Here is a 26592-nt window from a genome sequence, read left to right as displayed (position 1 = left end):
ACGTTCCGCCAATCTGGCATGAGGCCTATATCAGTCTTGTTTTTCAGTATACTATATAGTTACCACTGAGAAAACTATCCGAAAGCAAGTCGCTCTTTGTGGAGTCGAGGGAGGAGAGACGAAGATTGAGGGTACCCATACATGCTGATTTATCAATAACACTCCGATATCCTTGCGTACCTCCGTGAAGTTGTGAAAGGCCTTTTCGATGACGGAGGTTTCTGTCTTTGCGTCGACGACGAGGAAGTTTCGTTGTGAGTCTGGTGGATCTGTTACGTGCTGTGTTTTTATTTTGGTGACGGTTAGCTTTTTATCCTATGGAATGAACGACACAGAGCAGGAGGAGAAGCTGGATTTCTTTTTTCTTTCTTATTTCCCTTTGATAGCGGCGCGTTGGACGGGGAACTTTTTTTCCCCTTACTTACACCAATACCTGCTAGTAGGAGACCAGTGACGGAGCTATCGGAGGGCAGGAGAGATGTGGGTTAGATACAGCTGTGCAAAGGGTGGAATGCGGGAGGTTTGGCGCATTGGGTTGGGGACATACTCCTCATCGCCTATCACAGCAAGAAATTGTCGATCCTAGTAAAGGTATTGCCGTTAGGGAACATTAATTCGGGGATGGGACGGAAAGGAAAGGGGAGGAGGGGTTGAGGACTGGACACCTTGTATGTACCTGCGGGAGCTGCCATGGTATCAGCCCGCCGCTTTAGCCGGGGTGCGTCTAGGGTAATGCGACAAGCGGTTGCAAAATGTATTTATGATATCGCAGATATAATATGCGTGTTAGACACACATGTGGAAGTCATGTGGCCGAGTTCTCCGGGAGCTGAGCTATTGTATGCAGAACTGTATTTCGTCAGAGCAGTTGATGTTGTTGATGGTTGCAGCTTATGTAATTGGAGCTTTCCATCAATGGACGACGAAGAGAGCAGCAACGACGACAATCCCAACATCTTGTTAGGCGAATGATAACGAGCATTTATTTGCCTCTTTATCGCCTGCTCAAGCTCGTTGCCAGGTATCTCTTTCATCATGCCTCCACTTATCCGGCGCAGACCACTTTCTGAACGGATAAAGGCGTACCTGAATCCCCTCGATTTCCTGCTGTGGTTATCGGAAGAGCTTGATTCGAGTGCCTGGGAACAGTGGGAAAAGGAATGGTCAATTCCATTAGGGATTGGGTTAAATGTAGTGTTCCTCATAGCTCGCGCAAACAGCCGTACCAGCAATGGTAGAATTGAGGATGACGTCTTTGGAGATGTGGTCGAGGCGAGTTTTTTCAGCTGGTTTGTACGTTGATTCATGGACATGTCCTTTTATCCGTAACTAAGTATTTTACGTGGAACAACAATTCATGGACCTGCATACTGATGTGGACTTTTATTGCAATCAATAGGCTTCGTTCGTTGTTCATTTATTAGCATTTGCCGCTCTCTTCAACGCGTTCTACACTTTCTGGCGCAAGCGCCATTATCGACTATTCGAAGCATCAATCGACAATGCACCAGCCACCCCTTCCGCACACCGAGTCCCGGTGAACTCATCACCCATGGTTTCGTCGCCAATGCGATTTCTCTCTAGTGTGCTGTCCATTGGGTCAGCGGAAGCAAGGGCACATCCAAACGCGCAACGGGACGTGTGGGAGCTAGGCGTGTGGGATCCTCATCCGCTCTCACTACGGCTATTATGCCTCTTCAGCCCAGGACATGTCTTTATATATTGGCTTTTCCTGCCCACCTCCGCAGCGGACCCGCAGCCAAGCGTTACTATTGTAATGACACTATTTCTGGCGACACTCCTAACAGTCCAAATGTCAATGCTATCATCTGCCTTCTCGCAACAATTGAAAGACTCGACGCTGGTCCATAAAGAAGTTCTAAATGAATATGACACCAAATATGTCCACCCCCGAACACAGCCTGTGATGCGGAGCGTGGCTACTCAGCATTCCGAGGAAATGTCTTACAACGCCAATTTCGATGAGGCGTATAATACTGTGAACACCTATACTCCAGCAATGCGAAGGGGTTTCAAAATTAGCCCTAACCCAAATTACATCAGCCACATAGACCCAGAAGGGGCGCTGAAGCAATACTGCCAGCCTCCTCGACCTTCCACTTCAACACCCCGCGTATCATCGTCTGGCATCGACTTTTCTACACCTCCTTACGGCACAGATCCCTCATCCCCCCTTCGTGCACGAAGTGCTAACATTCGCCAACCTCATTTTCGATCTGTGTCTTCCACGGCTGACGGTGGAAGCTTAGGGGTATTTTCTCATGCGAGATCTCCGTTGAGAAAGGCAACATCGACCCATTTCGACCAGAGACCAGCATCTCGTGGCGATGAACCTGATCCTAGAGATCGGCTTCACAGTGCAGCAAAGCGCCCATCGAGTCCGCTAAAAAGATCAAGTGTCCCCGGCGGAGTAGGAATTTCTGCTTCTCAGAAATTTGCTCATATCACAAACGCAGGACGTGGGATTAGACGTGATAGCGAACGGTTCTAAGAAGAGAAATAAATTATTCTCAAAAATATCCCCGGCTCGGTTTGCACATATGTTAATGCTTTTTAATACATAATTTTTTTCGTGGAGTATACGGTTGCTGCTATTCATTATTTTAGTTACTTTTCTTGCACATGTTTCAACTGACTAATTTAATTGCCTTGAAAGCATCTCTCTGGCGTCTTCCGGTTCTTGAATATTCATTATTTACGTTTTTTATACATTCTGGTTTCTCGTTTTTTCCTATACCCCCTTCCAATCTGGCTCATATGCTCAGAATTGCAGTGTACATTCTTTGAGCAGTCTCTAAGCCAAATATAGAAGCATCATTTCTCCTAGATACTATTGTGTGGTGCTGACATCTGTCCCCGAGAATGAGCCTGCTCACATATGTATCATTTTCAGCGGAATCGGATCTTCAAGAAAGGAGCTAATCATATTTATGTTTATTCAAGGTCTATATCGTTTATACCTGTAAGTTCTCACACCTTGGAAACACAACATACGCGGATATTCTCTCCTGGCTGATATCGCCTTCTCGATAGGAAGCAGGACCTTTTTCAACGCCACACCTTCTGATATTGAACTCTGGTCGTCCACTCATCGCGCCTTCCCTGGAAATAACTTCTCCTGTTTTAGCCTTTTACCACCTCAACATCATCTGTATGATATATCGGACACCAATTTTCACTCCAGGGTCCGTATGTGTATATATCCATTCTTTCATTTCTTCCTGGCCTGAGATTCTAAGTTGCAGCCTGCCCCTGCCAAAGTATTTTTAGGCCGACAGTACAAGCAATTCAGCATGTCAAGATGCCTCCTGTTTTTTCCCCAGACCTATCCAGCTCTATTGCTTCCACAAAGCCAACTCTTCTTAATCGTCGCGAAGATAGCATTCGAAGGAAGAACCAGCGATCCTCCTCGTGGTCCGCTTGGGTCCCTCCCCCGCTACTTAGACAACTTAATGACAAAACTTCTCCAATCAGATCCAGCAGTCTGGGACGACAAGTCAGCCCAAATATTACCCCAATATCCGAGTGGAAGGAAATCAAAAAGAGAAAGGGAAGTTTTCGACAATGGGGCAAACGAAAGGACAAAAAGTCAGTCACTTTTGATGAGGATGTAGGGGCAAGCCTTCATGATTTTGAGAGCGCATCAGGAACGGTTCGAAGGCAGAAGTTGTGTGGAGTAGATTCGGTATCTAGTCTCTTTTCCAGAACAATACCGGTTGAAGCACAAAACAGTGTGCTGGATCCAGTCAGCAGGGTCGATTTCGCCAACCACTCTGCTACCGTCCCAGGAAGCTGGGTCGAGAGACACACACCTGGTCAAGAAGGGACGTATGGTGAATACTGGTCAAGTCTGCGACGCAAAATCGAAGAGACTGCGAAACTGCGCGAGGAACAGCGCCAAAACCAAGTCACCAAAAGTGGCAGGGAACAACAAGGCAATCGCAAGCATCAGCGTACAGTGAGTCGCGATGACCAGTTGATTGCCCGTGGCGCCAATCCTAGAACCGGCGTCGTAAGTCCCAGCGTCATGAGTGGTGGGAGCAGTTGCAGTGCCCACGATTCGCAGGAGGGGAATGCCGCTCTCCAGAAGTGGCATCTGAAGGGCAACGAGTGGATAAGCTTGGACCATGACGAAAAGCCCCCAGGAAATGAAATTTCACAAACCGAAATTCCTAGTTTGCAGAGAAGCATTGCCGGCCCTGTTGGGTTGAGCACTTCTGCTCACCCGGCAGAAGGTGCTCCAAATTTGACTAAGCTAGAAGACAAGTTTGTTGTCAACATGCCCTCCGCAAGGGAGCCATCGCCGCTGCAAATGACTGCCCAACAAATTGTGGACTTCCAGAAGACTATCGAACGTGTTCACCATGAAGGTGAACAAATGCTAGATCCGGACACACTTCCAACACCCCGATCCATTACTCCCCCACGACTTAGCACTCCTCCCAGGCGATTTACCAAAAATCTCAAGGAGAAAATCCTGGGACGCAAAAGGGGTGCCAAGTCACCATCGCCACACTTCTCTGGTGGAGAATCTCCGAACCGCGGTTGTGTCAATGGTGATCCAACTGGTCTAGACAAGCCTGTTCCTGGCATAAAGGTGAAGCCCTGCAGTGACGATCCCGGTCACCAGCAGTCATGTGAGAATAGAGAGATGGATCCGCAGCAGACCATTTCCTCTCATCTACATGCTCAAGATATGAACCGAGAGCCTTTTTTAGGCCAAAACGGGGGCCAAGACGCGAAATGTACCCACGCCTCTTGGCTCCGGACAGCATTCTGTCCACATTGCCTTTCGCTTCAGTTGATGAACGCCCGCAAGTTTCCTGCCAGGGAGCCCAAGGCCCTCCAGGAAGACCCGATAAGCTCCACAGTAGGCGAGGTAGAATTGCTAGAGAGAAGCCAACAATGTTATTCTCTGACAATGGCCCATATTCTACACGCCGATCATGGGCTCGCCAGAAAAATTTCGAGACCATCTATGCAAAGAGAAACAGAAGATCTCCAGAGGTCGGAAGCGCTGAATTGCAGTCAACAACACACATTGACAGAACAGGAAAATCTGTCCACAATCACTACCACTATGACACCCACGTCCATAAACACTTGTACCACATCTATGAGTCTCCCACTCATAGATCAGCGCCGATTAAGCCACAACACCAAGCCCGATGTCAAGCCCGATACCAATACCAGCACCCATTCAAGCACACTTCCAGAAAAGGCAAGCCTCTGTCATTCTGGGACATGTTTCAATCCTCAGCAGTGCCGTCACTGGTCCGAAACTTCAAGCAAAAACGTCATCACCCTCGACGGAGGAGTAGAGGAAAACATCAATCACGACACCGGAAAAGTCATCCTAAACCTAAGCCGAAATATGCATGGGAACACCCGTATCTCAGAAAGACTGGACGCCCATAGAAAGGTGCCATTCACCAGGTATCATGCTTTTCATACCCAGAATGGATGTGTTAGCCCCGGTACGAGAATATGTGATGCCCAAACGGCTCTTGTCACTACTGGCCTGTGCCATTCTCCTATGTGTCTGAATACGATTTCGCCCATGGGTAAGTGTGTCAGATTCCAAGGCGAAGGAGCTGTGAAAAAGGGGGTAAATTTGGATTTTGCAGGTGTAAATCCACCTATAAATCGATATTGCCAAAGCATCCAAGGAAGAGATGCTCGAGGAATGAAATATGAAAATAGGAGCAAATTGCTTGGCAATCAAAATAGCTCCACCCCGGATACCCTCGCACCTGCAACGCAATTTTTCCGTTATATTGTTCGTGAGCGTCATACTCTCAATTTCCTACGCCTTGCAGCTGTCCAATTCCTTACCATGACATTACACTGCCTCAGAGTCACCATGCATTTGTGCGATTGCTGTCATAAGTTTTCAAAAACGGGCGTCCTTCCGCGTGCGCCTCGAAATGTCAACGATGCCGGAATATTGGTCATAGACATTGGGCGAGCATGCGTTTACTTTGCTATAATGATTGTTGTGTGCACACTTTTGGCAAAAGGATTGGGTTTTCTGGCCACAGTTGCTTCATGGTTAGCTTGGCCTCTAAAGATTTTGGGTTTCGTGTAAAAGTGCAGACGGGAGAGCCAGGCCAGGATATTATGTTTTCTTTTCTCTGCTTTGGGCAATATTATTCCCGTGGTACTTTGTGCCAAAGGACCCAAGTTGTATCTGAGTTGGATAAAGGGGCCAGATGGATATCACTTTTAAATTATTTTTATCGAGCTTGAGCTGTCCGGCTCTATCTAACCAGCGACCCTAGTGGGAATAACCCCGTTTCACGGACCTTAAAACCAATCACATTCGTTGTCTGCCACCGAGTCATATGGAAGTAATGGTGTACATTTATTCTCTCTCGAGTTGAAAGATGCAGCGGAGAGATGCGATTTGTATCATTTCATTCGTAACCATGCACGTTTCATATATCTACCTTGGGCAGCTTAGGCGATTTGAATACAATGATGACTGCTTTACCTCGTTAAAAGCTTTCCTGTGGCTGGTTACGGTGATATTGACATAAAATTTTAGTTCGGTTTACTGTGTGCAACAGATAATTCGATATCCCTTCCGGCGGTTTCCCACCTCTAACTCCAATGAAACTAAAATGCTTGCGCTAGTTGGCTGTGTTTTAGATTTGAACCATCACCAAATAAGTAGGGCTGCTGCTTATTTTCTTGTTTATACCTCCTTCGATGTTTATCTAAGAGGAGGTAAATGAAAGTTAGGAGTTGTATGCAAATCCCACAGGGAGGACGGGGGTGTGGCCTAAATGTAAGAAAAGGGGGATATCCACGTGCATGTAGGGTAGCAGCTAGAGCTCCCAACCTCATATACATTTAACGAAAGCGAAGCTTGAAACTCGAGGCGAACGTAGCAGGAAATGGAGAAAACAGGGAAATACGTGATAATGAATGTATAGTTAATGAAAGGGAGGGAGAGGGCGGGAAAGGAAAAAAAGGAGTGGGGGGAAGTTCAGGGATTTCCTTTTTAAATATGTTCATTTTTCATCTATGTTCCCATGTGTGTTGAATACATATTCTCAGGCAAATACATTGGATCAAATACTTCTCTCTTGATCTGTCATAATTTGCCGTCCAGTTTCATTGCCGTCATTAATTTTTTGAGCATTCCCAAATCCCACGAAGCCTTCATTCGCCTTGCCTTTTGTCTGGGTATTGTTGAAAATCAAGAGTAGCAAAAATGGAAAAGATAAAGACAATAAAAAACAAAAAAAATAAAAATAAACAAGAGGATTTTCCAGTGTTACCATGCTGTGCTGCGAATTCTCGGGTTTTCATCTCTATATAATGTTGAATGTGTCGTTGGAAAGAAGTGGTCGTGTACTGCTTGGGTATATGCATGAGAATGGCGGGTAAGGTTGAAGGGGGTGCGTAGGTAGGAGAAGCGCTTTATGTTGAATTCCTAAGGAAAAAAATTTGGAGGAGTGGTTTGCCTGGTTGCAGTTCATTTTGATAAACAACGAACAGGGATAAGTGGTTTAGTAGGGGAAAATATCTCGCGTTTGTTGAATCGTTGTTGAATCAGGATTGCATGACGGGATGATAACGGCAATAAATCGGTCCAAGGAGATAAACAGGGGAGGAACAGTCGAAGATTAATTGGAGGGGATCTCTTGCTTGGACTCAGTTAGTTCTGTTGAACTGCCGTTGACCTGTTTCTGAGGATCCTGGCTATTTTCCCGGGTATTGTCAACAAGTTCAGCTGCCGGGGCAATGGGTTCTACTTGTACATTTAGGTTTTCGACTTTGAGATCCTTGAAAATGTTGAATATGTCATGTGTTTTATGGAAATCGTTGTTCACTTTCAAAGAGTAGGTATTAGTAAAATTGTTTCCCGAGTCTTCAACAACAGGTGTCTTATTAGAACCGCCTTACCAATATTGACCAAATACCAGCTGTCCATCACTTGTTGAATGATGCGTCTGCTGGGACTCGATGCTACGTGGCACTTGGCCCAGTCGTCTCCCAGTCGATACGCTTCATCCTTCCAAGCCAAGAAGCTAATTGTTTCAACAATTGTGGGCTGGATAATTTCTTTGGAAGCGAAAATTCCCCATGTAACTGCATTAGGACTATCGGTCGTATTTGTCCTCAATTCTCCTTTTTTATTGACGCAATAATAGGTCAGGTCGGGATTTTGTTCGATGCGGCTAATAACATCATCGATCACTGTGGGTGAAATAAGAAGCTCTAGGTATGCCTTTTGGTAAACGTATCCGTTCTTCGGACCCCATCCGTAGACTGGGTGAGATGAGGGCATGCCATCAATCGCAGGTTGGGAGTTGATAGTCAGGAAACCCCTCCGGTTCAGGTCGAGCAAATCCAGTTTAAGGACATCTGTTTCCTCTGTAACAGCCCCCTCGCTCCATGGAAGTCTATCAAGGTTGCCATTCAAAAAACGCACGAAAATCTCGGATAGCTCCTTGAGTGATTTTGGCTCTCCCCAGAGTTTGATATTTTGCTCGTTGGTTCCCTTCAGGCCAACACCGTAAGTATCTAGCTCTCCAAATGCAGGAGATCGAGAGTCAGTCCAACGGCCATTTGGATATTCATCCCATGTTTGAGTACGAGCCACGTATGATTGGTGTCGATGTCTCCAAAAGATTGGTCGCACATCTTCTTCTCTTCGGCCAAGTCCAAGAGATTGCCGCCACGGAAGTGGCTTTTGCAGAGGGGTTTTATGAGACGGTATCAATTCTAGTTCACCAAGCACCATTTTGGTTGCTTGTTGCAAATTCATCGTGTAGCTATGGATGTGAAATTAATATTCGAGTGCCCTATTAAAGTAGAAAGCATATAAACTTACAAATGCAGGTGGTAGATCCCAGCCGCAAGTATTTTCCTGCACATATTAGCCACGAGAGATTTGCCCAGGTTTCTCACGGCTGCATCATCATTCTTCACAGGTTCCAATGCCTCTAACCAATCAGGAGGGATTCTAATTTTTGTCCAGTTCGATCTTCTAATGAACGCAGCGTACGTGTGAATTGGCATGATGCCAGGTATAATCGGTACCGTAATCCCATTTTCGCGACATTTGTTGACCCAGGCCAAGAAGTTATCGACATCGTAGAACATTTGTGTAATAATAAATGTTCCCCCCGCATCAACCTTTTCTTTTAAATGTTGCATAAGCAAGTCAGGGTCATCTTGGTCATCGCAGCCTTCGGGATATCCAGCAACCCCTATATCGAAGTGGTTGCCATATTTATCACGAATATATTTGACTAGATCTTTAGCGTAACGGAACCCACCCTCAATAGCCTCCCATTTCTCTTTCTCTCGAGGAGGGTCACCACGCAAAGCCAAAATGTTCGTACACCCCGCCTTGAACGCACTCTGAATCGCAGCGTCAACTTTCTCGCGAGGCATATCTGTACAAGTGAGATGCATACATGTTTCCAAACCGTACACCGATTGCGCCACATTCACCATTTCACAGGTCAGCTCCGACAATCGCCCTCCCGCACCCCATGTGATGTCAATAAAGGATGGCCCATATCCATGCATACGGTCCATGCGGTCGTAAAGATTCTGTACACCCTGCGCCGTTTTCGGAGGGAAAAATTCGAAGGAAATGCCAGGGCGTCCAGTGGCCTCCGCATGGGCCAGCTTGTCTTTAATATGCATTTTATCACTGTCCCAGAGCTGCGAAGGTAAATTGGTAAGCTATATGAGCCGCAATCACTATGAGGAGAGACCCGCGGAAGAAACGAATGGTCTGAACTGCTCGTTGGGAAGCAAGTAGGGCGCTGAGTCAAAGCAGAGGCGGGAGAACACAGCGGTCCCTCTCTTTTCTCACCCATAGAGGAGTACGGGTGTGAATAGGGATATACTAACCTGGGGCGATCTAACAAACTAATACCATACACTCACCCAATATCTCCAAACCAGATTCCTCTCCGATAAATAGAAACGGCCGCCCCAAAAAAATAAAACCCACTATCAAAAGATATTTTCTTATTCCACCTCTTCACCTCTAAAATTCCAACAGAAAACACTTCAACCAAAGTATCGGTTCCGGGCCCACCTGTCCGCCAGCTCCCGCAACATGTACGGCCAACAATAACGAGATTTCCCTATACGTTGGCGGAGAAAGCGGTCGTTAACCAGGTATCCCACAACGGAAAACCCAAAATGAGAATAATTGGTCAGGGAGAGAAGAGGAGGGGATGGAGAAAGAAATGCAAGGTTGATGTGGCTTGCAGAACCACCAGCAAATAAAATGGTTCCATGGCCTGTTATTTGAGGAGAGAAAAAATGAGATTGAAGACAGGGGCGGGCAGGCACAGTGCATGCTCACCTATCTTATTTCCCTTGGTATAGATTGAGGCGATATAGGCTGACGCGCTCAAAAGGCTTGTTTAAGGCGGACAAATGATTATGCAAGGAAGAAGAGGGGAGCAGAAAGAAACTATAGAGTTTGGCGGGATGAGATGACAGGCTTGGGATGTGGAAATAGACAGAAATAGGCGTTGGATTAAGCAGGTTTGGGATTATTATATAAGCGAGAGGTAAATTCGGCAGACAGAGACAAGTGAGAGGCGACTAGTATTTATTTACACATTATTTCCTTGCATTCCCCTTATAATTCTATTTTGTTTGTTTGATGTTCATATTCCCCCATTTAGCAATCAGTTCAAATAACTGGACCGGGGCCTGGCCTTGTCAAGACTCAAGAGCCCTTATTCAGGTTATCATGAAGTCTAATTCTGAGCACATAGGAGACATTTGTGAAAAAACACAAAGTAAAAAGATAAGACAATGTACTGTACAATATGTCTGAGGTCTATGCTTTTAGATTTCCTAGAAACAAAATTAACTTACATTGTGTGAACAATGAGTGAATAGATACTAGTATTGATGATTCATGAAAAGAGTATCATTCTTAAGCACACAGAAGTTAATTATCAAAAGCTGAAATCAACTATAACTTTTGATAAAACCAAATAAATTCAGAATATTTACAAATTCTTCAACTAGCTAAGTGTCACATTTTATTCATTTTACTGAAGAAAGTAAAAATATTTATAACCTCTACAGAGTAGAAACATTATTGGACAATTATTACTCCCTTTTTCTTTGACTTTCATGAGCAAAATTTGAAAATGAACTAGGAGAAATGGAAGAAAACCAGATAGATCCAGTAGCAATCAACCACTGAGTGATTAGAAAAGAAGAAGAGATAACAATTAGAAGTAGTTTGATTCTGTATCAGAGTTGTTATATCACATAACCACCTTAGAAGAGGATGACAAGGGAGAGTGAACAGAATTAGAACAGCATGAACTGATATTAAGAAGGAATGAAATTAGATGAGGTAGTTAGAACATAACAGCTGGGGAACTAAGCAGCCGCATGAGACAAAACAAACATTATAGCACAGAGGTGGATCATGTGCCAAAGGCGATAGAGCAATTTCAAAGAGACAACACACTGCCGCTCCTTCTCAATAACTTGAAGTCAAAACATACGATAAACTCTTGATACAACGTACTTCTAATATTCAGTTGGTTTTGCCTCTTGCCCATACTTTGCATTTTACGTGAAGTAGAAGAGTCCGCTATTCTTCAAGGTACTCAGCATCACATTCTTCGAGGGCAAATCTCGCTAGAGAGCGCAGATCAAGGCCGGCGGTTTTGAGCTCTAAGGATCAAAGCAATCAACGAACGAGATGTCAGCGCATTATGACTTTGAGCTTTGGTAGAGTAAAATATGCTCAAAAAAATACAATTCAATAAATATTGAGGGATTCAAAATCAATTGGGTAGGAACGGACTTACTAGGTATCTCAGCTCCACCCTTGCACGAGGTTTTGGATTCAGCATCCTTCTGACGCTTTTTCAAATCGTCGAGCTTTTTCAGGACGTATCCGATAACTTGGACGCCGTAGTAAACCGGTTCGTTCCACATCTGAAGCAGACGTTGCACAAGTGCAAAATTGTCCTCACAGTGCATGGAATTAAACCAAGCTTCATGTTGTAGAAGATCGATGGAGACGTGGCCCTTGTCGCCGTTGCGACGAGACGCGTATTCGCGATACCAACCCACAAACGGGCGGCTATCATATGTGATGATAGCCCCAGAGAGGCGAGCTCTCTCTTTTGCAAATGACATGTATTCTACCCTCTCATTTAGCACATGGAGCAGCAGTAAAGGGGGTAGAAGAGCTTTGAGCTGTGAAAATTTCCTCCAAACACATCGTTGATTACACACCTTGTGGGTAGCCATAGACTAAAACACGGATCGGAATAGCAAGTTCCTGGCTCCTAACTTCGGAGACTATCTGTAGTTTTTGCGGGTGGGATGCGTCATCCCAGTTTCGTTTGTCTTGCTCCGTCCACTTACGGCTAGTAAAGAAGACTTCAGGGATGCAGAGCGGCATGAACGGCACGGAGGCGGGGATATAGGTGAATGTGCCCATCCCAAGTGCACGTCCAACTTCGTTCAGAGCCAGGGCAACAATAGCTGATGGTGGGAGATAAGACTTTCCATCTTCAGAGAGATTCCACGGCAGGAAAACGCATCCGTTTTCATCAGCATCTTGATTGAGGACAGCTCTCTTAGGCAAATCTGACAGTTTGAGGATGTTGATTTGGTTAAGCGTCGCCATAGTGGAACTTCTGATGGGATGCGGTTATAGGCAGTGTAAATAATGTGGTGGAATTCATCTTTCTTTAGATAGTTCAGGGATGAGTTCTGCAACAGCAATGAACAGGCATAGACAAGAAGAAAAGCAAATACAATAAGGGATGAACAGCAGTTCACTGTGTTCCTGTTATGTGAGTCAAGAGATCTAACTGACATTAGTTGCTACCGTAACAACACAACAGTGAATGTCAGTATCTCATACCTCAAGAAACATCCCAACAAAGACTAATCAGAACTAGATCATGACTGACCACTGCCAAACTCTATGAACTTAATACTTGAAAACACTTCAACTTATAAATAGCAAATGTAAATGCCTAGAGTCCATGGCGGTCTGAAGTGTGGAACGGGCGTTTTTTCTTCTACTACAGCTAAACAAACCATCTAGTAGTAGCGATTAAGGTTTCCTTCCCTTCTTTTTCTTTTAGACCCCGATAACACCCCATGTATATGTACGCAACAGTGGTTTTGAGAGGCATCATTCCCGTTGGAAATATTGACGTAGAGTTGCATATCAGAGAATGGGTAGCTTCCATGTAGCAATAATTAACGGGGACAATGGGAAACGTCGGGCCTGGATAGCGAACTACCTAGAAACTGCCTATAGAAGACATACACTCTGAGTGTACATCCCAAGAGCTTAAAATAACCAGGGGATTCTGGGTTTGCATGTCAGATAGGTATTCCTGAAAGCAAACATTGAGATATAGACGTTGCGGGGATGGATACCAGATTTCAGGAAGACTCCGTCCAAAAAAGAATAAGGCAAAAAATAAAAATAAAAAGAGAGTCATTCCACTCCACTTGTTCATTGCTAATACTGCAATGACTGATGTGAAAGCAGAATCTCTGAAGAGCAATAGAAAAAAGACTTGTTATATCTGTGATAAGGTGGGGCAAAATGAATAAGAATGCAATAGATATCACATGAGCTTTTTTTCCCCTTCAAATGCAGCCAAAACTAGAAGCCATTGCTCTTCATCTCTAGAATTTCTTGAATGAAGCTAAGAGAGTGTTGGTAATGTTTCTGCTGCTTTGATAGTCTATGCCTGTGATCTGCAAGGATAGTGGCACAAGTGAGTTATTTATACACCACCATTGATGTATCGTATTCACAGACACAATCAAGGCAGCATATCAAACAATGTTTGAAAAATGAAATGAAGAGCATTGAAAAAGTTAAACACATGATCGGCTGTGGCTTTAGAGTCCAAGCCCGACCAGTTCCACTTAAATAATCCTCTTGCCAATGCACTATGCCCTCTTGAAAGTCGCTTCCATCTGATAAGCGCAGTAGAGAGCGTGTATTTTACTTATACCTTCCATGAAATATCCAAAATACCTTTCCCGTATAAAGAAGCAACCAGTAAACGGCCTCGTTTGGAATCAAGAGCCCCTGTAGTGCTGGTCGAAAAATGCTCTCCATTGCCTATCCAGGAAATCAGCAACAAATAAACTCGTGATTATAAATATGCTCAGCGGGAAACTCACTTTGATACAATGTTCGCGCATAAAACTTTGGCTGCTGCGGCGCAGCAGGGCATGGCGCCGGATCTACTCCAGCGCCTCGTCGTATCTCAGCAACCCATGAAGGCGCCTTAACAGATTCAGGACTATGGACCGCTTGAACGAGTTTGATTATGGATGGATGGCCACCGACAGTCAGCCCGCGAAGGAACCTCCCGTCCGCGTCGAACACAGTGGGGTCAGAAATATCGAGAGAGTGGTCGAAATTGACGTTGTCGGGATGGAAATTGACGTGAACAGTTTCATGGGTACTAGATAGAGAATTGGTCTCCGAGTCTCGCTGATAAATGTAGACGGCATCGTGCCCTGAAGAAGCCACGATGACCTCTTTGCCAGTTGGCGTCATCACGATCCCGTTCGCAAATGAGATGTTCGTGGCCACTATTTCGCACTTAAGGTGTTCGGTGGAAGAGAAATCCACAAACGTGACCCAGCCCCATGGCATCGAGAAGTATGTTTCAATTTTACTCAGTAACGGTCTTGTCCTCGCAAGATAGTGATGGTCGTTCGTAACATAGAACTGGGTATAAGAAACCGGTGCGATAGAGTTTGGCGAAACAATGGTCTCATTGTTATCAAATACTGTCGTAATATACTTTGCTTGATATAGGTCATAGTCGATATCGAATACCGCCACCGTAGTCCCAGTCCGCTGATGATTGGCAACAAAGAGCCTTGTCTTGGATTGGGGAGAGCTGCGGAAGAAGTTTATTCCAACGGGGTGGAAATCAATCGTGTCGGGAAAGCCTGTAAGTACTAGCTCCTTAATGGTTCCCGTTGCGGCATAGTCATAGATATAGAGACTTCCTTTCGGATTCGGGTCCCTGAAGATTCCCTGTGCCAAGCTTCAGATAAGCATCTTTGAAAAGCAGGGAAAATGTCACTTTTTTTGATCTCTGGGTACTATTCACCATAACAGTATTCCATTCCGACCTTCCGGGATCAAAACTAATTATCGCGATGCCGCGATCATTGTCGATGACAATATCTTCCGAGTATTTGATGGTATCCGAGAAGCGGATGTCAGCGGATCCGCCGTCAAACGGATGCCATTCTCCTGGTAGATTGTGAAGAGTATGTATCTTGGTGACGAGAGGTTTGTAGAATACCGTAGAGATTGTCCCTATAATTATTGCAAAGGTAGCGGCAATCTGATATTTAACTGCAGTTAGGACAGAGCTTCTGAGGTTTAGAGACGGAAAGGTGGCTGCCACTATGGATATGTATGTACCTTGCCTATCGCAGAGATAGCCATAACCTATAAATAGTCGGTATTATTGGAAAGCCGATGCTTGGAATAGGAGCCAAGCCCGAAAATACACATATGCCTTGTCAAACGAAGAAAAAGAAAAAAGAAGCAAAAGGTCGAACATCAAAATCAAACTTCAAAAGAGAGAGAGAGATATATATGTCTTCATTGAAAAGGTTCGGAGATTTGGCTTTCAGCCGCACGCATTAATTTTCACAAACCTCGGCATGTTGATCGTTGGCGTTCCGAGCGAGTCCAGCTTTTCGAATTCCTGAAAGTTCGGAAACGCGAAAAAGACAATGGAGCAAAAGTTTTTCGAACGCGATGAAGTTGAAGATGTGACACCTAATATTAATTCTGCCTACACATCTCTACGGATGGCTCACTCACTCAGAAACAATCTTTTCGTTGGCTATTGTCCTGTAGTTTTCTCGAAATTAACGTTGTGATACACGGAAAAAAATCAAGGAATGAGATATAGATAGCTAACCCCTTCTTAAACACAATTGACAATCATGAACTTATGACATAATTAGCTAACCATGTCGATCATTAAATCAGGTCAACAAGTTCCGCATATCAAAAATATACAACTGCCAACCATATATCAAACGTGCTCCATACGCCATGGGAAATACAAAAATGCCCGAAAACATTCAACACTCATTGAAAATAAAATAGTATAAGCTCTACGTCTGTTATAGATTTGCCCCCATAACCAGTCGATTTAGATGCCTAAACGCATGTCGGTTAAGAAATAACGGAAAACTTTCAAGCGAAAGAAGAAAGCGAAATCGGTTGAGATGGTATTAGCTAAGGTTTATTGAGCTGTTCTGTTCGGAAGAACAAGTAAAATCCACCACTAGAGAAAGGGGTTAGGACACGCTCTTACTCCATATAATGTAGCTTGGAACCGGGAGTGAATGAGTAATTTGAGGCTTACCACAAAGCCAATTGGCAAAATAGACAAATCCAAAACCAAGCGTTCCAAATAGTGTCGATTCCCCCAGATATATCAGGGTGAACATCACCAGGACCAATTTTGTTCGGCGAAAATGCGCGAGCGCACATAGTTGCGATGGATCCTAGAAATTGTGCTGCAAGGAGAGTGAAGCAGATGTGGAATCGGGTAAGTGTTTGCAACAGAATCATGCCGAATCCGACACCTTGCATGGAGTCGAGAACTCCTAGCCAAAGCCATAGACTTCTTGATATCAACGCTCCTGGCAAATAGCCGCCTGCCCAGGGAACGTGTTGGCCGATTCCACTGGTGCCCCACCACATCTGTGCCCATCGAGGAGCTCCTGAATAAATTGCAATGATGAGCCAAACGTCAATTGCTGTAGGAGGGTACTGGATAACAACATACCAAGTCCGATTGCAAATAGGGGTAATATCCAACTGTGATCTTTAGATAGGTAGGCCAGGATTGCTGCAGTGAAGGTTAGTTACACATTCATTAAAGATATAGTTTAATCCTTACCAAGCATTCCAGCCCACACTAGGACAAAAAATAGGAAAACAAGTAATACAATATGCCATGGCTTAGCATGCCTGGAACTCCATAAGACTGAGACACATATGGATTAGCAAGGATCACCAACTATGCAATGGAGAACGGCTTACAGGACCAGTTTCGACCGTAAGGTGAGCTGAGAAAAAAATTCTGAACGACAACAGTAACGAAGAACCATATCACGATCTTGCGACGGAAGAGAGACTTGTAAAAAGAGGGGACCTTCCCGGGGATTTGGCGGTAGTAATTTGGAAGACCAAAGAACAGCAATAGCCCGATACCCCAAAGGAACAGGCCAATTGGTATTGCAATTGCCCTACATCCCAGTTAGTGACATTCCTGATGAATCCATCCTGCCAGATTTTTAAGAGACATATATGCGCATGTGGCAAGTGTAAACTTACGTCAACTTCCATGTAGACGATATAGGATCCGGGTCAATAATCCCTAGGGCAATGTTTTTTGTTAACTTAGAACCCCAGTACCAAAGGGCAACGACATATATCTGCTGGGTGCCTTGTATGACGCAAGCACGGAAAACCCAATCCTTAACAGGCGCTCCACTTTCGTCGCCAAAGTTGAGCGCGAAAAAAATAGAACCGCTGGATGATGCCGCTGCGTACAACGCGGCTCCGATGTTCTGGATCCAACCCACCCCATCATCGGTCGGAGCAAAATGAGCGACCCCAATAAACATGAACGCAAGGCCGTAAAAGAAAAATGGAAGAGAAAGAGGGATAACGGATTTGAACCAGCGGAAAATAAACCACCAGATGATAGAGGTGATGAGATAAGTGGTCGCGACAGCATACAGTTTCGTGGCACTCTGGCCAACTTCACCAGTGAGCAATGTGATCTGGTAGGAGTTGGCAGCAAGTATTTGACCAAAGGCGAGCAAGAAAGAGTAAGCAGGCCAGTCGCCGACCCGGAGCTGCATCCACTTTTTAAGACCAGTTGGCGGTACGTAATCTCTGCCCAACAAGAACTCGTCGCCATCCTTGCCGTAATCACTGGCGCGAGAGTCAAGATCTTCGCCGTAGTCAGAAGGAGAGGGGGAGATAATGCCTCCACGTTTAACACGAAATATTGACCCGGCTTTGTCTTGGTGGAGGCCTAAACGAGCATCTCTGAATCGATTGAACCATTTCTTTTCACTTTTCACCAAGAAATCTTCGATGCATAGATCAGATTCTGAGTTATGGCTATTAAGATCTTCCAATTTCTTTTCGAATGCCCTGTAAAATTCGCCATTGCTGTCGGTGAAGAATGGATCCACCTTCTGGAGCTTAAAGTCTCTCTTACCACCAACAACTGATCCCAAGGAGAGAACAGAGGTAGAGCCGAAACAATTCGCAGAATCAGCCAAAGCACGACTGGGCGACAAGAAGCCTTCCATACCGGCGGGCGAAGGCGGGCGCGATTCTCCCGGAATTCTTAGTTCGTTAAAACCTGGGTGAAATGGACTCATATCGTTTCCTCGCCCTGCTTCTGCTTGCTCCCGGGTCAATGTGTATTCATCATCACCAAAATATTGTGCGACAGTGTCGTCATCGCTGTCATCATCAACATCGGTCGTCACAGCCACACCAAGGCGGTCCGGTTCGTTTTCATGGACGTTCTCCGGAAGGTCCATTGGAGCCAGGATTTTCCGTAATTTTCGTGGCATGCGAGGTGCCGCTCGCGTATGACCAGGACCAGACCGCACACCGAGAGAGAGCTTCCTGCTGAGACCGGTCGGTTGATTTTCATTGTCGATATCGGCACCTGGGCAGACTTCCTGGTGGTAAACAACAGTATTTCTCGCTTGTGGCCCAAAAGCGCTCAACCTGTTAGTGTTGATGCAACTCTGATTACGAGACTGCGACATTGGAGACATGGGGGTCATGCTTCCAAACCCAATTGGAGAGCCCAGTATTCCGGACGAACTGTATGCAGAAGGGGTATAATGAGGTTGCCCAGTTGATTTGGCTGATTCTTTGTTATGGATCCTTATCGCTGTACTTTGAAGGATTTCCAGGTCTTCCACCCACTGCGCAACAGGAAACCTCTGTTTTGCTGACCTCGCACGCATCATGGCTCTCGTCTCATATTTCGAGTTCAGTGCACTGTCAATCGCCAATTTAAACTGATTGAGTAGATGACTAGTGGTTGTAGATTCAACGGTATACCACCAGCCCGGCATTTGCCCAAGGCCACCCACTCGTGCGCCGATGCCGAGAGCGCCTTTCCGACCAAACTCGACAGCTACCAATCCGAAAGGCTCATCCCTAGATGGAATCAAGGCAAACTCAGCGCCACTGAAAATAAACGGCGGGAGAGCAGTAAACTGAGGTCTAGAGAAAACACGGCCAGGATAAAGTTTCATCAACTTGTCGAGTTTCAATGCAGCAAACTTTCCGTAAAGGTCGATAATTGGCCCGACGCATAATAGCTGAACATCCTTGCGTGCTTCCAGAATAGCAGGGAAAACATCGGCAATGAGGTCGATCCCTTTCTGCATCGACCAACGCCCGACAAAGACTAGCAAATCTGCATTCGGGTTTTGATCAAGACCTGCCCATTCCTGAGCTTGCCTTTTCAGCTCTAGTCGATCGGCTTCAAATTGTGGGTTGACATCAATATCAGATTTGTTGGGTAATTCTCCGTTCCATTCACCAGTGTCTGATGGATCGGGGTTTGGTAGCGTGCCGACTTTCTTTAAACCCCAAAAAATCGGATATCGTGCATACGAGCGTTTGCCGTATTTCTTCGAGACGCCCACTGCTCCAAAGCCCTGCTGGTGAATACGCAGATAGCTTGCACCAGCATGAAGCAAATTGAATACTTCCCCGAACTGGACATAGCGGGTTGCAACTTCTAATTGAAGGTTAAAAACAGAACAAACTTCCTCCCTTTCAGTCTGTGTGCGCATAGGCCACAAGCCCTGGAATTCAGCATTGTGCAAGGAAAGACAAATCGGAATCGTCTGAGGCAGGAGATATATTGGCGCAAGAGAACCGTGATAATCGTTAATATGGTACAAATCAACAGGGAATCTTTTGATCGCGAGAGCAATACATTGATTCCAAGCGGAGTAGTAAATTGCGCTGTCGAGATCATCCATACGGGCTGGATATGGCTCAGCTGAGGTTTGTTGTCGGAAAACGGGTGCGTCGAGAAGAACATAGGTGATATTCCTAACAACATGATACTGAACCTTAACCTCGTATGGATTCCCAAGCACAGTCACCGTCATGGGCTCAGCAACTTGGTCAATCGGATAATCAATTCCGCTCACACAGGGGATGACCCAGATCAGGTTCTGGTGTCCAAGATGCTCTCCCATTAGTTGAGCCATCACACCCAAACCTCCAATCTTGATTTTGATGCCCCAATCTTGAATGTGATATTCCAGGGTGGCTATTAGAGTGGTACGTCTGCTGCCCGAATCTGCAACTAGCGCAGAAGTCGACTGTAAAAATCGAGACTTATTCGCCAGCTTAACCAGCGGATTCATAGAGTGGGATTCTTCAAGAACTCGCTTATTAAACTTCCGTCTGATAGCGAGAGGAATGAAGCCTCTTTTATCACTAATTCCGACCTGGTTAAATTTCACTTGATAAAAGGATTTCTTGAATACATAGATACCAATCGCAGCAGTCAGAATAGGTATAACCCAGAGGAGGATATACAAGGCCAACTGGTGGTATTGGTTACCGATTGGGTACAATTCGAAATGAAGTGTTCCGTCATTCAATAAAAACAGCCAAGAAAGATAGGGGTGTGGCGGGGGATTCGTAATATTTATGACGATATTCGAAAGGGAAGACGGCGGCAAGCGATCCAACACAGAATCGCCATCTATGTCACCGAATACGAATGTTTGATCTGGTTTGCCATCTGGGTTAATTCCCCAAACATTGACTTGAGCTAACGCTGGCCACTCCGTCATGAATCTGAATCGCCATATTCCCTTGTCATCCTGCACCATATGATTTCTGAGTCCAGCATCATAGCCATATTGGTTATAAGGACCGTTCCAATAAAGATGAGGGAATCTTCGTGGTTTGTTGTGAGGCCAATCAAGGTCACCATGTTGGACATGGGAACTACTTCCTGTCATACGATTCCAATATTCAACAATAACATGTTCGCCTTTCCACCTTTGCAATTTCGTGCCTGACCAGGGCTGGCGTTCGAGAGTAGTGTTGCCACCCGTGTAAGGTAACCAATCCGAAAACGATGAACCCCAATTTAAGGAATACCTGTAAAGGTCCGCCCCAGCGGCGTGATGAGACACGTATAGGCTACCCTTTTTGTCCCTATGTAGAAAACTCGATGAGTAATTTGCCGCTCGAGTGAAAACCATAGGGTTGTCTGATTGCCCAATGCGGAAAAGGAAATGATCCGTCGAAGACGTGTTGGTGCGGCGGTCAGCGCTGAGGGCGTCCTTGATTGATAACTGATGTACTCCATTGTAAACACCAACGAGAGTGGCAGACCATCGCCAGAAATTCGGGAGTTCACCAATGTATTTCGTTGGTTGGGGGTTGAGGCTTTGACACTGGACAGTACTATAGTCAATGGATGGTATTTTACCATTATCCGTGGTTGAATTGAGTGTAATGCTCGCGGTCACGCTATTACAATCCATCGCTTCGGAGTAATAAAGCTCAATGGGAACTCTTTCATCTTTATCGGGAGAAACTGTCGATAGCAGGCGCGCATCGTGTCCGGGAGAGAACTTTGTGACCATAGGACGCGGCCGAATGAATCTCTCCCTGGGAACGTAGGCTCTGAAATCCCACGGTTTCAATTCGAGGCTATCAAGGCACCCATTGAATTCCCGAGATTGCTCAATCCCCAGCTTCTTGGGGCCTCTTTTCAGAGTAAGTTCATCAAATGGGAAGAACAAATTTTTGACAGTAGTGCCGCTATCAAAGTTAGATATTAGGGCTTTTTTTTCGTCCGAGCAGTCGAATTCGTACTTGTGGGTTTTGTTGTAGTTTTGGTAAACAAGCCAAACCGGGAGATTTGATTCTTCGCCAAAATCTTGGGCAGTCTCAAAACGACCACGGTGGACGGACCACATTCCAGTCTCTGTCGGTGTATTATTTGAGCCGGGAAGAAAAATTTGCCACGTTTGGTTTGAAAGTTGCTGAATGAAAAATCCATCATTCAACGTCCGGTAGTTCTCCCTCATTTGATACATTGTTTTCAAAATATTGCGTACTGGGTGAGATGGATCTCGGTGGTCATAACTAACCGTCTCGTCATGGCACCCATATTTACCAGATTCAATGGGCCATTGATAGTATTGCTGAGAGCCAAGCTTGTAGCAACCATGAGTTTGCCAAGCTGTTGCTGGAGACATGGCCTGCCGACCGAAGATATAGTTCTGAGCGGTATTGTCCAAAACGTAGAACGCTTGTTCTTCACCCCAAAGCAGTAATGGGATGCCAGGTAGGTGAAGTGTGGTAATATAGAATGCTAATAACATTCTCTGCGTCCCTTCCCTAATTGTAGGCCAGCGGAAAACATCCTGATTCGTTGCCCCGAACATATGGCGCGGATCAAAGTGCCCTTGGGAATTAACGAAGTCATTTGTGAGGATCATTTCATTCCAAGCATCTACCCAGTTAACGGGGGTGTCAAACCCCGCGGCAAGGTTACCGTCCATACCGAGGAACCGGGTCAAAGAACGATAGACCGAATAGTGGAATGCACCAGCATCCAGCGCAGATTTACCCTGCTCGCGGATGAAATAATTTTCGTTCGACCTGTGCGTCATCTTTACTGCGGCCTCCAATGAATCTGGCAGCATGTTCGGTTGACGTCCTCGCCCGATATATATAGCCCCAAGAGTATTTCCGCCCGTGATTTCGCCAGGAAGAAAGAAGTTGTGTTTCCCCAGGCTCCTGGCACATTCACGATAGTGCTCGCTCATATCCCCAAGTGCGTCGACTGTAGCCTGCAGGGCTTTATCATAGCGGAACCCATCAATATCAAGCTGTCGCATCAGAATACACGAGTGTCTCATGAGTCGTTCCCTGACAGAAGGGATCCATTCACGGAGACGGTCTTGCACTGAAGCGAATTTTGAGAGCTGACGTTGCCAATCCGGGTAGACTCCAAAAGCTTCGATGTCACCGTATTGATCAAAGTCGCTATCATAGCAGCCAATCAGTTGGTCGGTAACATCAGTGCCGACAGGGTAACCATTTTCCCAATAAAACCTTGGATAATCACAGGTCTCATTGTATTCGTTGCCGATACGGAAATCCGCGTAACGACGGCTTGACTTCCATACCACCTGATGCTCGTTGGTGTCAAACGGTGTTGTACCATTCAAATGCCCTTTGAAGCCGATAAGGTCGCCCAAGCTATTGTAATGGATCAGCATACTTATTTATTTTCGCCAAGAGCAAGTGACGCTATCAGGTACTTACGTCGCCAATGTGTTATCCATGATAACATACATGCCGCGCCTATGAATTTCTGTGATAGTCATTCTAAATGATTCAATAGTGCCAAAATGCTGATCAAGAAGAGTAGTATCAAGTGCGGAGTAACCATCTGCGCCCCAGGGCTGATTAATTAAAATCGTTCCGGCGAGATAGATGCCCTTCATGAGCTTCTGTTAGCAAGTTCTAAAAAGTCTACAAGGAAATCTGAAAGCTCCAACATACCTTTATTCCCATGCCCTGGAGATAATCTAACGTATCCATCAGACCAGCTACATCTCCCCCGTGACGCATCTGATTCGAGTTCAAATCATGTTCGTATGATGTGCCATTAATGTTGTCATTTGTCGGGTCGCCATTCACAAATCGATCTAGGAACAAGCTGTAGAATGGAAAGCGCCAGTTCTCCGGCGACGGGTGGTATTGATGTCCCGACCATTCTCCGTAATAGTCTGCGGGGCTTGTGGCGGATTTATTTTCGTTGAGGTTATATCCCTCAAACTGCGGATCATACGGCCAACTCGTTGCTCTAGCAGCGAGAAGTGCCAGCAAGACTCCCACCAACCACCGCCGCATCATCGATAATGACAGATAATTATGCCACGATAAACCCTAACATATGCCGCGAGAATACAAGAAGCGCGAAACGAGTGGAATGGTGGTGGGAAAGCGAGAGTATTGCCTGATCAATAATCTGTGATATTGTATCAAGCTCCCCAACTTCCAGCGCTGGAATAAGCTGGGAATTACGGGATAAGAACGACAGAGAAACGACCGAAAATGACGAAGAAAACGACAGTATGTTGGAAAGTCAAGGCAAGGAAAGAGGAAAGAACAGGCTTTGGAGAGAAAGAGAGTCGGCCCGGTTGGAATTACCAAGGCCAGCTTTGGGGCAAAACATGCATCTTCCAACTTGGAAAAGGGAAAAAGCTCCACCTAGGTACTAACGCCTCTGTCATTCCTTGGTCCGCGATATTCTGAAACTTTGACTATTTGTCTGATACCGAAAATAGAAATCTATCTGCCAAGCCGCAGAATCTCGCCTCATATACTTTTTCAGCCAGCGAGAGAGAACTGGCAAACTGCAAAGCTTTTTGCCATTGCGATGAGTAATCGGGGCTCAATGAAAACCCATTCGATTCCTCCATATTCTTGGGCCAAGACATAAACATTGAAGACCTTGAGGAACTCGAATATAACCCACCTTCGTAGACATGTGCGGTAAATCAACGACACCACATAAGAAGTTCATATCCACGGCCGATTATTTTATCTTCTCAACTACTTAGAAAAGTTTGACTTGCTTCTGTAAGTTGAAGAATTGTTGTTTTCGCTTGGACTGAGTACCGGACCTTCCTGGCGCACACACTCACGTACATATATATATATACATTATCGTGGAGGGCGAAATGTGGTGACGGCCACTCAGAGAATGAATAAGCAGTAGCAGATGTTGTCGAAAAGTCTGCTAGATATGACGACTCCCAAAAGAATCGAGTTCTCGCCATTTTTCTCTTTTACCTATTTTTTTCTCATTCATCGGTGATCTGTTTCCCACACCTTTGCTTGAGCATCTGCGGACAGAGTTTACACCTAAGGTGACGTCCATGACGCAGATTGGTCCGCAAACGCCAGCACAGAACCAGGGACCAGTTGGGTGGGGTGTGTCCCCTTGTTTGGTAGTATGAGGCTCAGGAACCGCTGGCAGGATTGGAACCAAAGTAACATATTGTCGAAGTTTGTTATGTCTCTGGACACAAGCCGGAACATGCGCAAGTCAAATACATAGGCGGCAAATTGTTGTGCCTTCTCGCTTCCCCTTTGCAGCTCGCTGAAAATCAGACGAATAACACGTAGGAGCCAACAACGTAATAGCAACAACGATGGTGATAGTGCTATGGGAGTCTTCAAACAATCATCCTGTATTATCGTCCTCATTGTCGACCTCGTTGAGGTGGAGTCGACTTTAAGTTGTGATGGCCCCGAATTTGACAGCTTGGCATCCGATTCGGGACTAGCTGTATGTAAACGCCTGACACAGTTTCAGCTTTTTATTATTCAAGGAGCCATTTCCAACTATGTACAGCACTATGAAAAATGGAGCTAGTTTATTGTTTTTCAAATTCAGCGGAGCTGTAGCTCAACTCTTCTAATGTTGTATTGTGCGCCCCAAAGGCTTATTGGTTGGATGCACCAGCTCAAGTACTATGTGCGCTGTGGCTACTGCAGTCGAACTAGTTTACTTGAGCCGCGCAATGACAGATGATTCTTGAATCTTGGTCCGGCACTTAATGAGTGCTGCGCTCAGGCACCAACCACCAATAATTGGCTGGTGGAGTCCTCGATATGATCCGCCCACATGTATCATCCTATGGGAAATTTTGTAATGGAAGTCCCAGTTTCAAATTTGCTAATCGTTCATAAAGCTCATACAACACACTCGCTTCATTAAGAATCCCATATGCTAGGCTATCAATTTCGGAGCTGAGAAAAGTGCATCATTCCATGTTCACGGCTTTGCTCTTCGGGGTATTAAAAATCATGTGTACAACTGGCCCACCTGTGTTTGAATAACATCAGTGTGCTTCTTCTTCTTCTTCTTCTTCTTCTTCTTTGATAGGAGCATTTTGATATAAGAAGAGTTTTTTTTAAAAAAAAAAAATCATTCTTTATTGCCTTATTATTTCAAACCTCGCAGCCTTTTGACAAAATCGTTCTTAAAGTTACTTTACTATTAGAATTGTAAACGAGGGACATCAACTCTCGTGGAAAATACGTCTTCATATCCAGTCCGACTCGATGGCGCACAGAGGACTCTCAATGAAAACCATCCAGTATCACCCCGACAACCCCTATGATTGCCCGCATCAAAGATGGTTGACCACATAAAGCTTTGCTAAGTCTTCCAAGGAAGACTTAAATAGCACTTGCCTCTCTTTTCTCTCGCTAGGTGGAACTTGTACAGTGCCAGGTCACAAGTATTGGCAACCCTCACCACAATCGTTTGCCCTTTTGTGGCAGATAGCTACGGGGGTTGCCAATACTTATGGCCTAGTATGTGTACATCAAAAAGCCGTAGTCCCGCAAGTTGTACCTAGAAATTTAACTCAACTGTGGGGTGGTCGGGGTTTGGAAGCAAGTCCAGA

The 26592-nt window shown here is 45.4% G+C and overlaps 8 protein-coding genes across 8 annotated transcripts; 2 read left to right on the top strand and 6 right to left on the bottom strand.

Moving 5' to 3' along the window:
- Nucleotides 1-30: 30 nt before the first annotated feature.
- HCBG_04278 (vacuolar ATP synthase subunit F) lies at nucleotides 31-692 on the bottom strand (the record flags this gene model as incomplete). The annotated part of the gene is made up of 5 exons (XM_045431327.1): nucleotides 31-51; nucleotides 181-279; nucleotides 426-459; nucleotides 548-582; nucleotides 666-692. The coding sequence occupies 5 exons, from the start codon at nucleotides 690-692 to the stop codon at nucleotides 31-33; spliced, it is 216 nt and encodes a 71-aa protein (XP_045287880.1).
- Nucleotides 693-965: 273 nt separating this feature from the next.
- Nucleotides 966-2957, top strand: HCBG_04277 (uncharacterized protein; the record flags this gene model as incomplete). The annotated part of the gene is made up of 2 exons (XM_045431326.1): nucleotides 966-1293; nucleotides 1400-2957. 2 exons carry the CDS (start codon nucleotides 1036-1038, stop codon nucleotides 2510-2512), a joined length of 1371 nt encoding a protein of 456 aa, XP_045287879.1.
- A 365-nt stretch (nucleotides 2958-3322) lies between these two features.
- On the top strand, nucleotides 3323-6109 carry HCBG_04276 (uncharacterized protein; the record flags this gene model as incomplete). The annotated part of the gene is made up of 2 exons (XM_045431325.1): nucleotides 3323-5585; nucleotides 5649-6109. 2 exons carry the CDS (start codon nucleotides 3323-3325, stop codon nucleotides 6107-6109), a joined length of 2724 nt encoding a protein of 907 aa, XP_045287878.1.
- Nucleotides 6110-7018: 909 nt separating this feature from the next.
- On the bottom strand, nucleotides 7019-9696 carry HCBG_04275 (methylenetetrahydrofolate reductase; the record flags this gene model as incomplete). The annotated part of the gene is made up of 3 exons (XM_045431324.1): nucleotides 7019-7861; nucleotides 7936-8807; nucleotides 8867-9696. 3 exons carry the CDS (start codon nucleotides 9688-9690, stop codon nucleotides 7656-7658), a joined length of 1902 nt encoding a protein of 633 aa, XP_045287877.1.
- Nucleotides 9697-11623: 1927 nt separating this feature from the next.
- On the bottom strand, nucleotides 11624-12673 carry HCBG_04274 (uncharacterized protein; the record flags this gene model as incomplete). The annotated part of the gene is made up of 3 exons (XM_045431323.1): nucleotides 11624-11706; nucleotides 11844-12182; nucleotides 12277-12673. 3 exons carry the CDS (start codon nucleotides 12671-12673, stop codon nucleotides 11624-11626), a joined length of 819 nt encoding a protein of 272 aa, XP_045287876.1.
- A 999-nt stretch (nucleotides 12674-13672) lies between these two features.
- On the bottom strand, nucleotides 13673-15493 carry HCBG_04273 (uncharacterized protein; the record flags this gene model as incomplete). Its single annotated transcript, XM_045431322.1, has 5 exons — nucleotides 13673-13767; nucleotides 14054-14140; nucleotides 14203-15073; nucleotides 15150-15389; nucleotides 15470-15493. The coding sequence occupies 5 exons, from the start codon at nucleotides 15491-15493 to the stop codon at nucleotides 13673-13675; spliced, it is 1317 nt and encodes a 438-aa protein (XP_045287875.1).
- A 381-nt stretch (nucleotides 15494-15874) lies between these two features.
- On the bottom strand, nucleotides 15875-24025 carry HCBG_04272 (alpha-1,3-glucan synthase; the record flags this gene model as incomplete). Its single annotated transcript, XM_045431321.1, has 8 exons — nucleotides 15875-16349; nucleotides 16431-16791; nucleotides 16857-16919; nucleotides 16971-17057; nucleotides 17114-17319; nucleotides 17408-23365; nucleotides 23432-23619; nucleotides 23672-24025. 8 exons carry the CDS (start codon nucleotides 24023-24025, stop codon nucleotides 16301-16303), a joined length of 7266 nt encoding a protein of 2421 aa, XP_045287874.1.
- A 1014-nt stretch (nucleotides 24026-25039) lies between these two features.
- On the bottom strand, nucleotides 25040-25384 carry HCBG_04271 (uncharacterized protein; the record flags this gene model as incomplete). Its single annotated transcript, XM_045431320.1, has 1 exon — nucleotides 25040-25384. One exon carries the CDS (start codon nucleotides 25382-25384, stop codon nucleotides 25040-25042), a length of 345 nt encoding a protein of 114 aa, XP_045287873.1.
- Nucleotides 25385-26592: the final 1208 nt, after the last annotated feature.

This window comes from Histoplasma capsulatum (assembly GCF_000150115.1).
Source record: "Histoplasma capsulatum G186AR genomic scaffold supercont2.5, whole genome shotgun sequence".
In the NCBI taxonomy this organism is placed as follows: domain Eukaryota; kingdom Fungi; phylum Ascomycota; class Eurotiomycetes; order Onygenales; family Ajellomycetaceae; genus Histoplasma; species Histoplasma capsulatum.
This window is presented reverse-complemented; position numbering and strand designations above follow the sequence as displayed.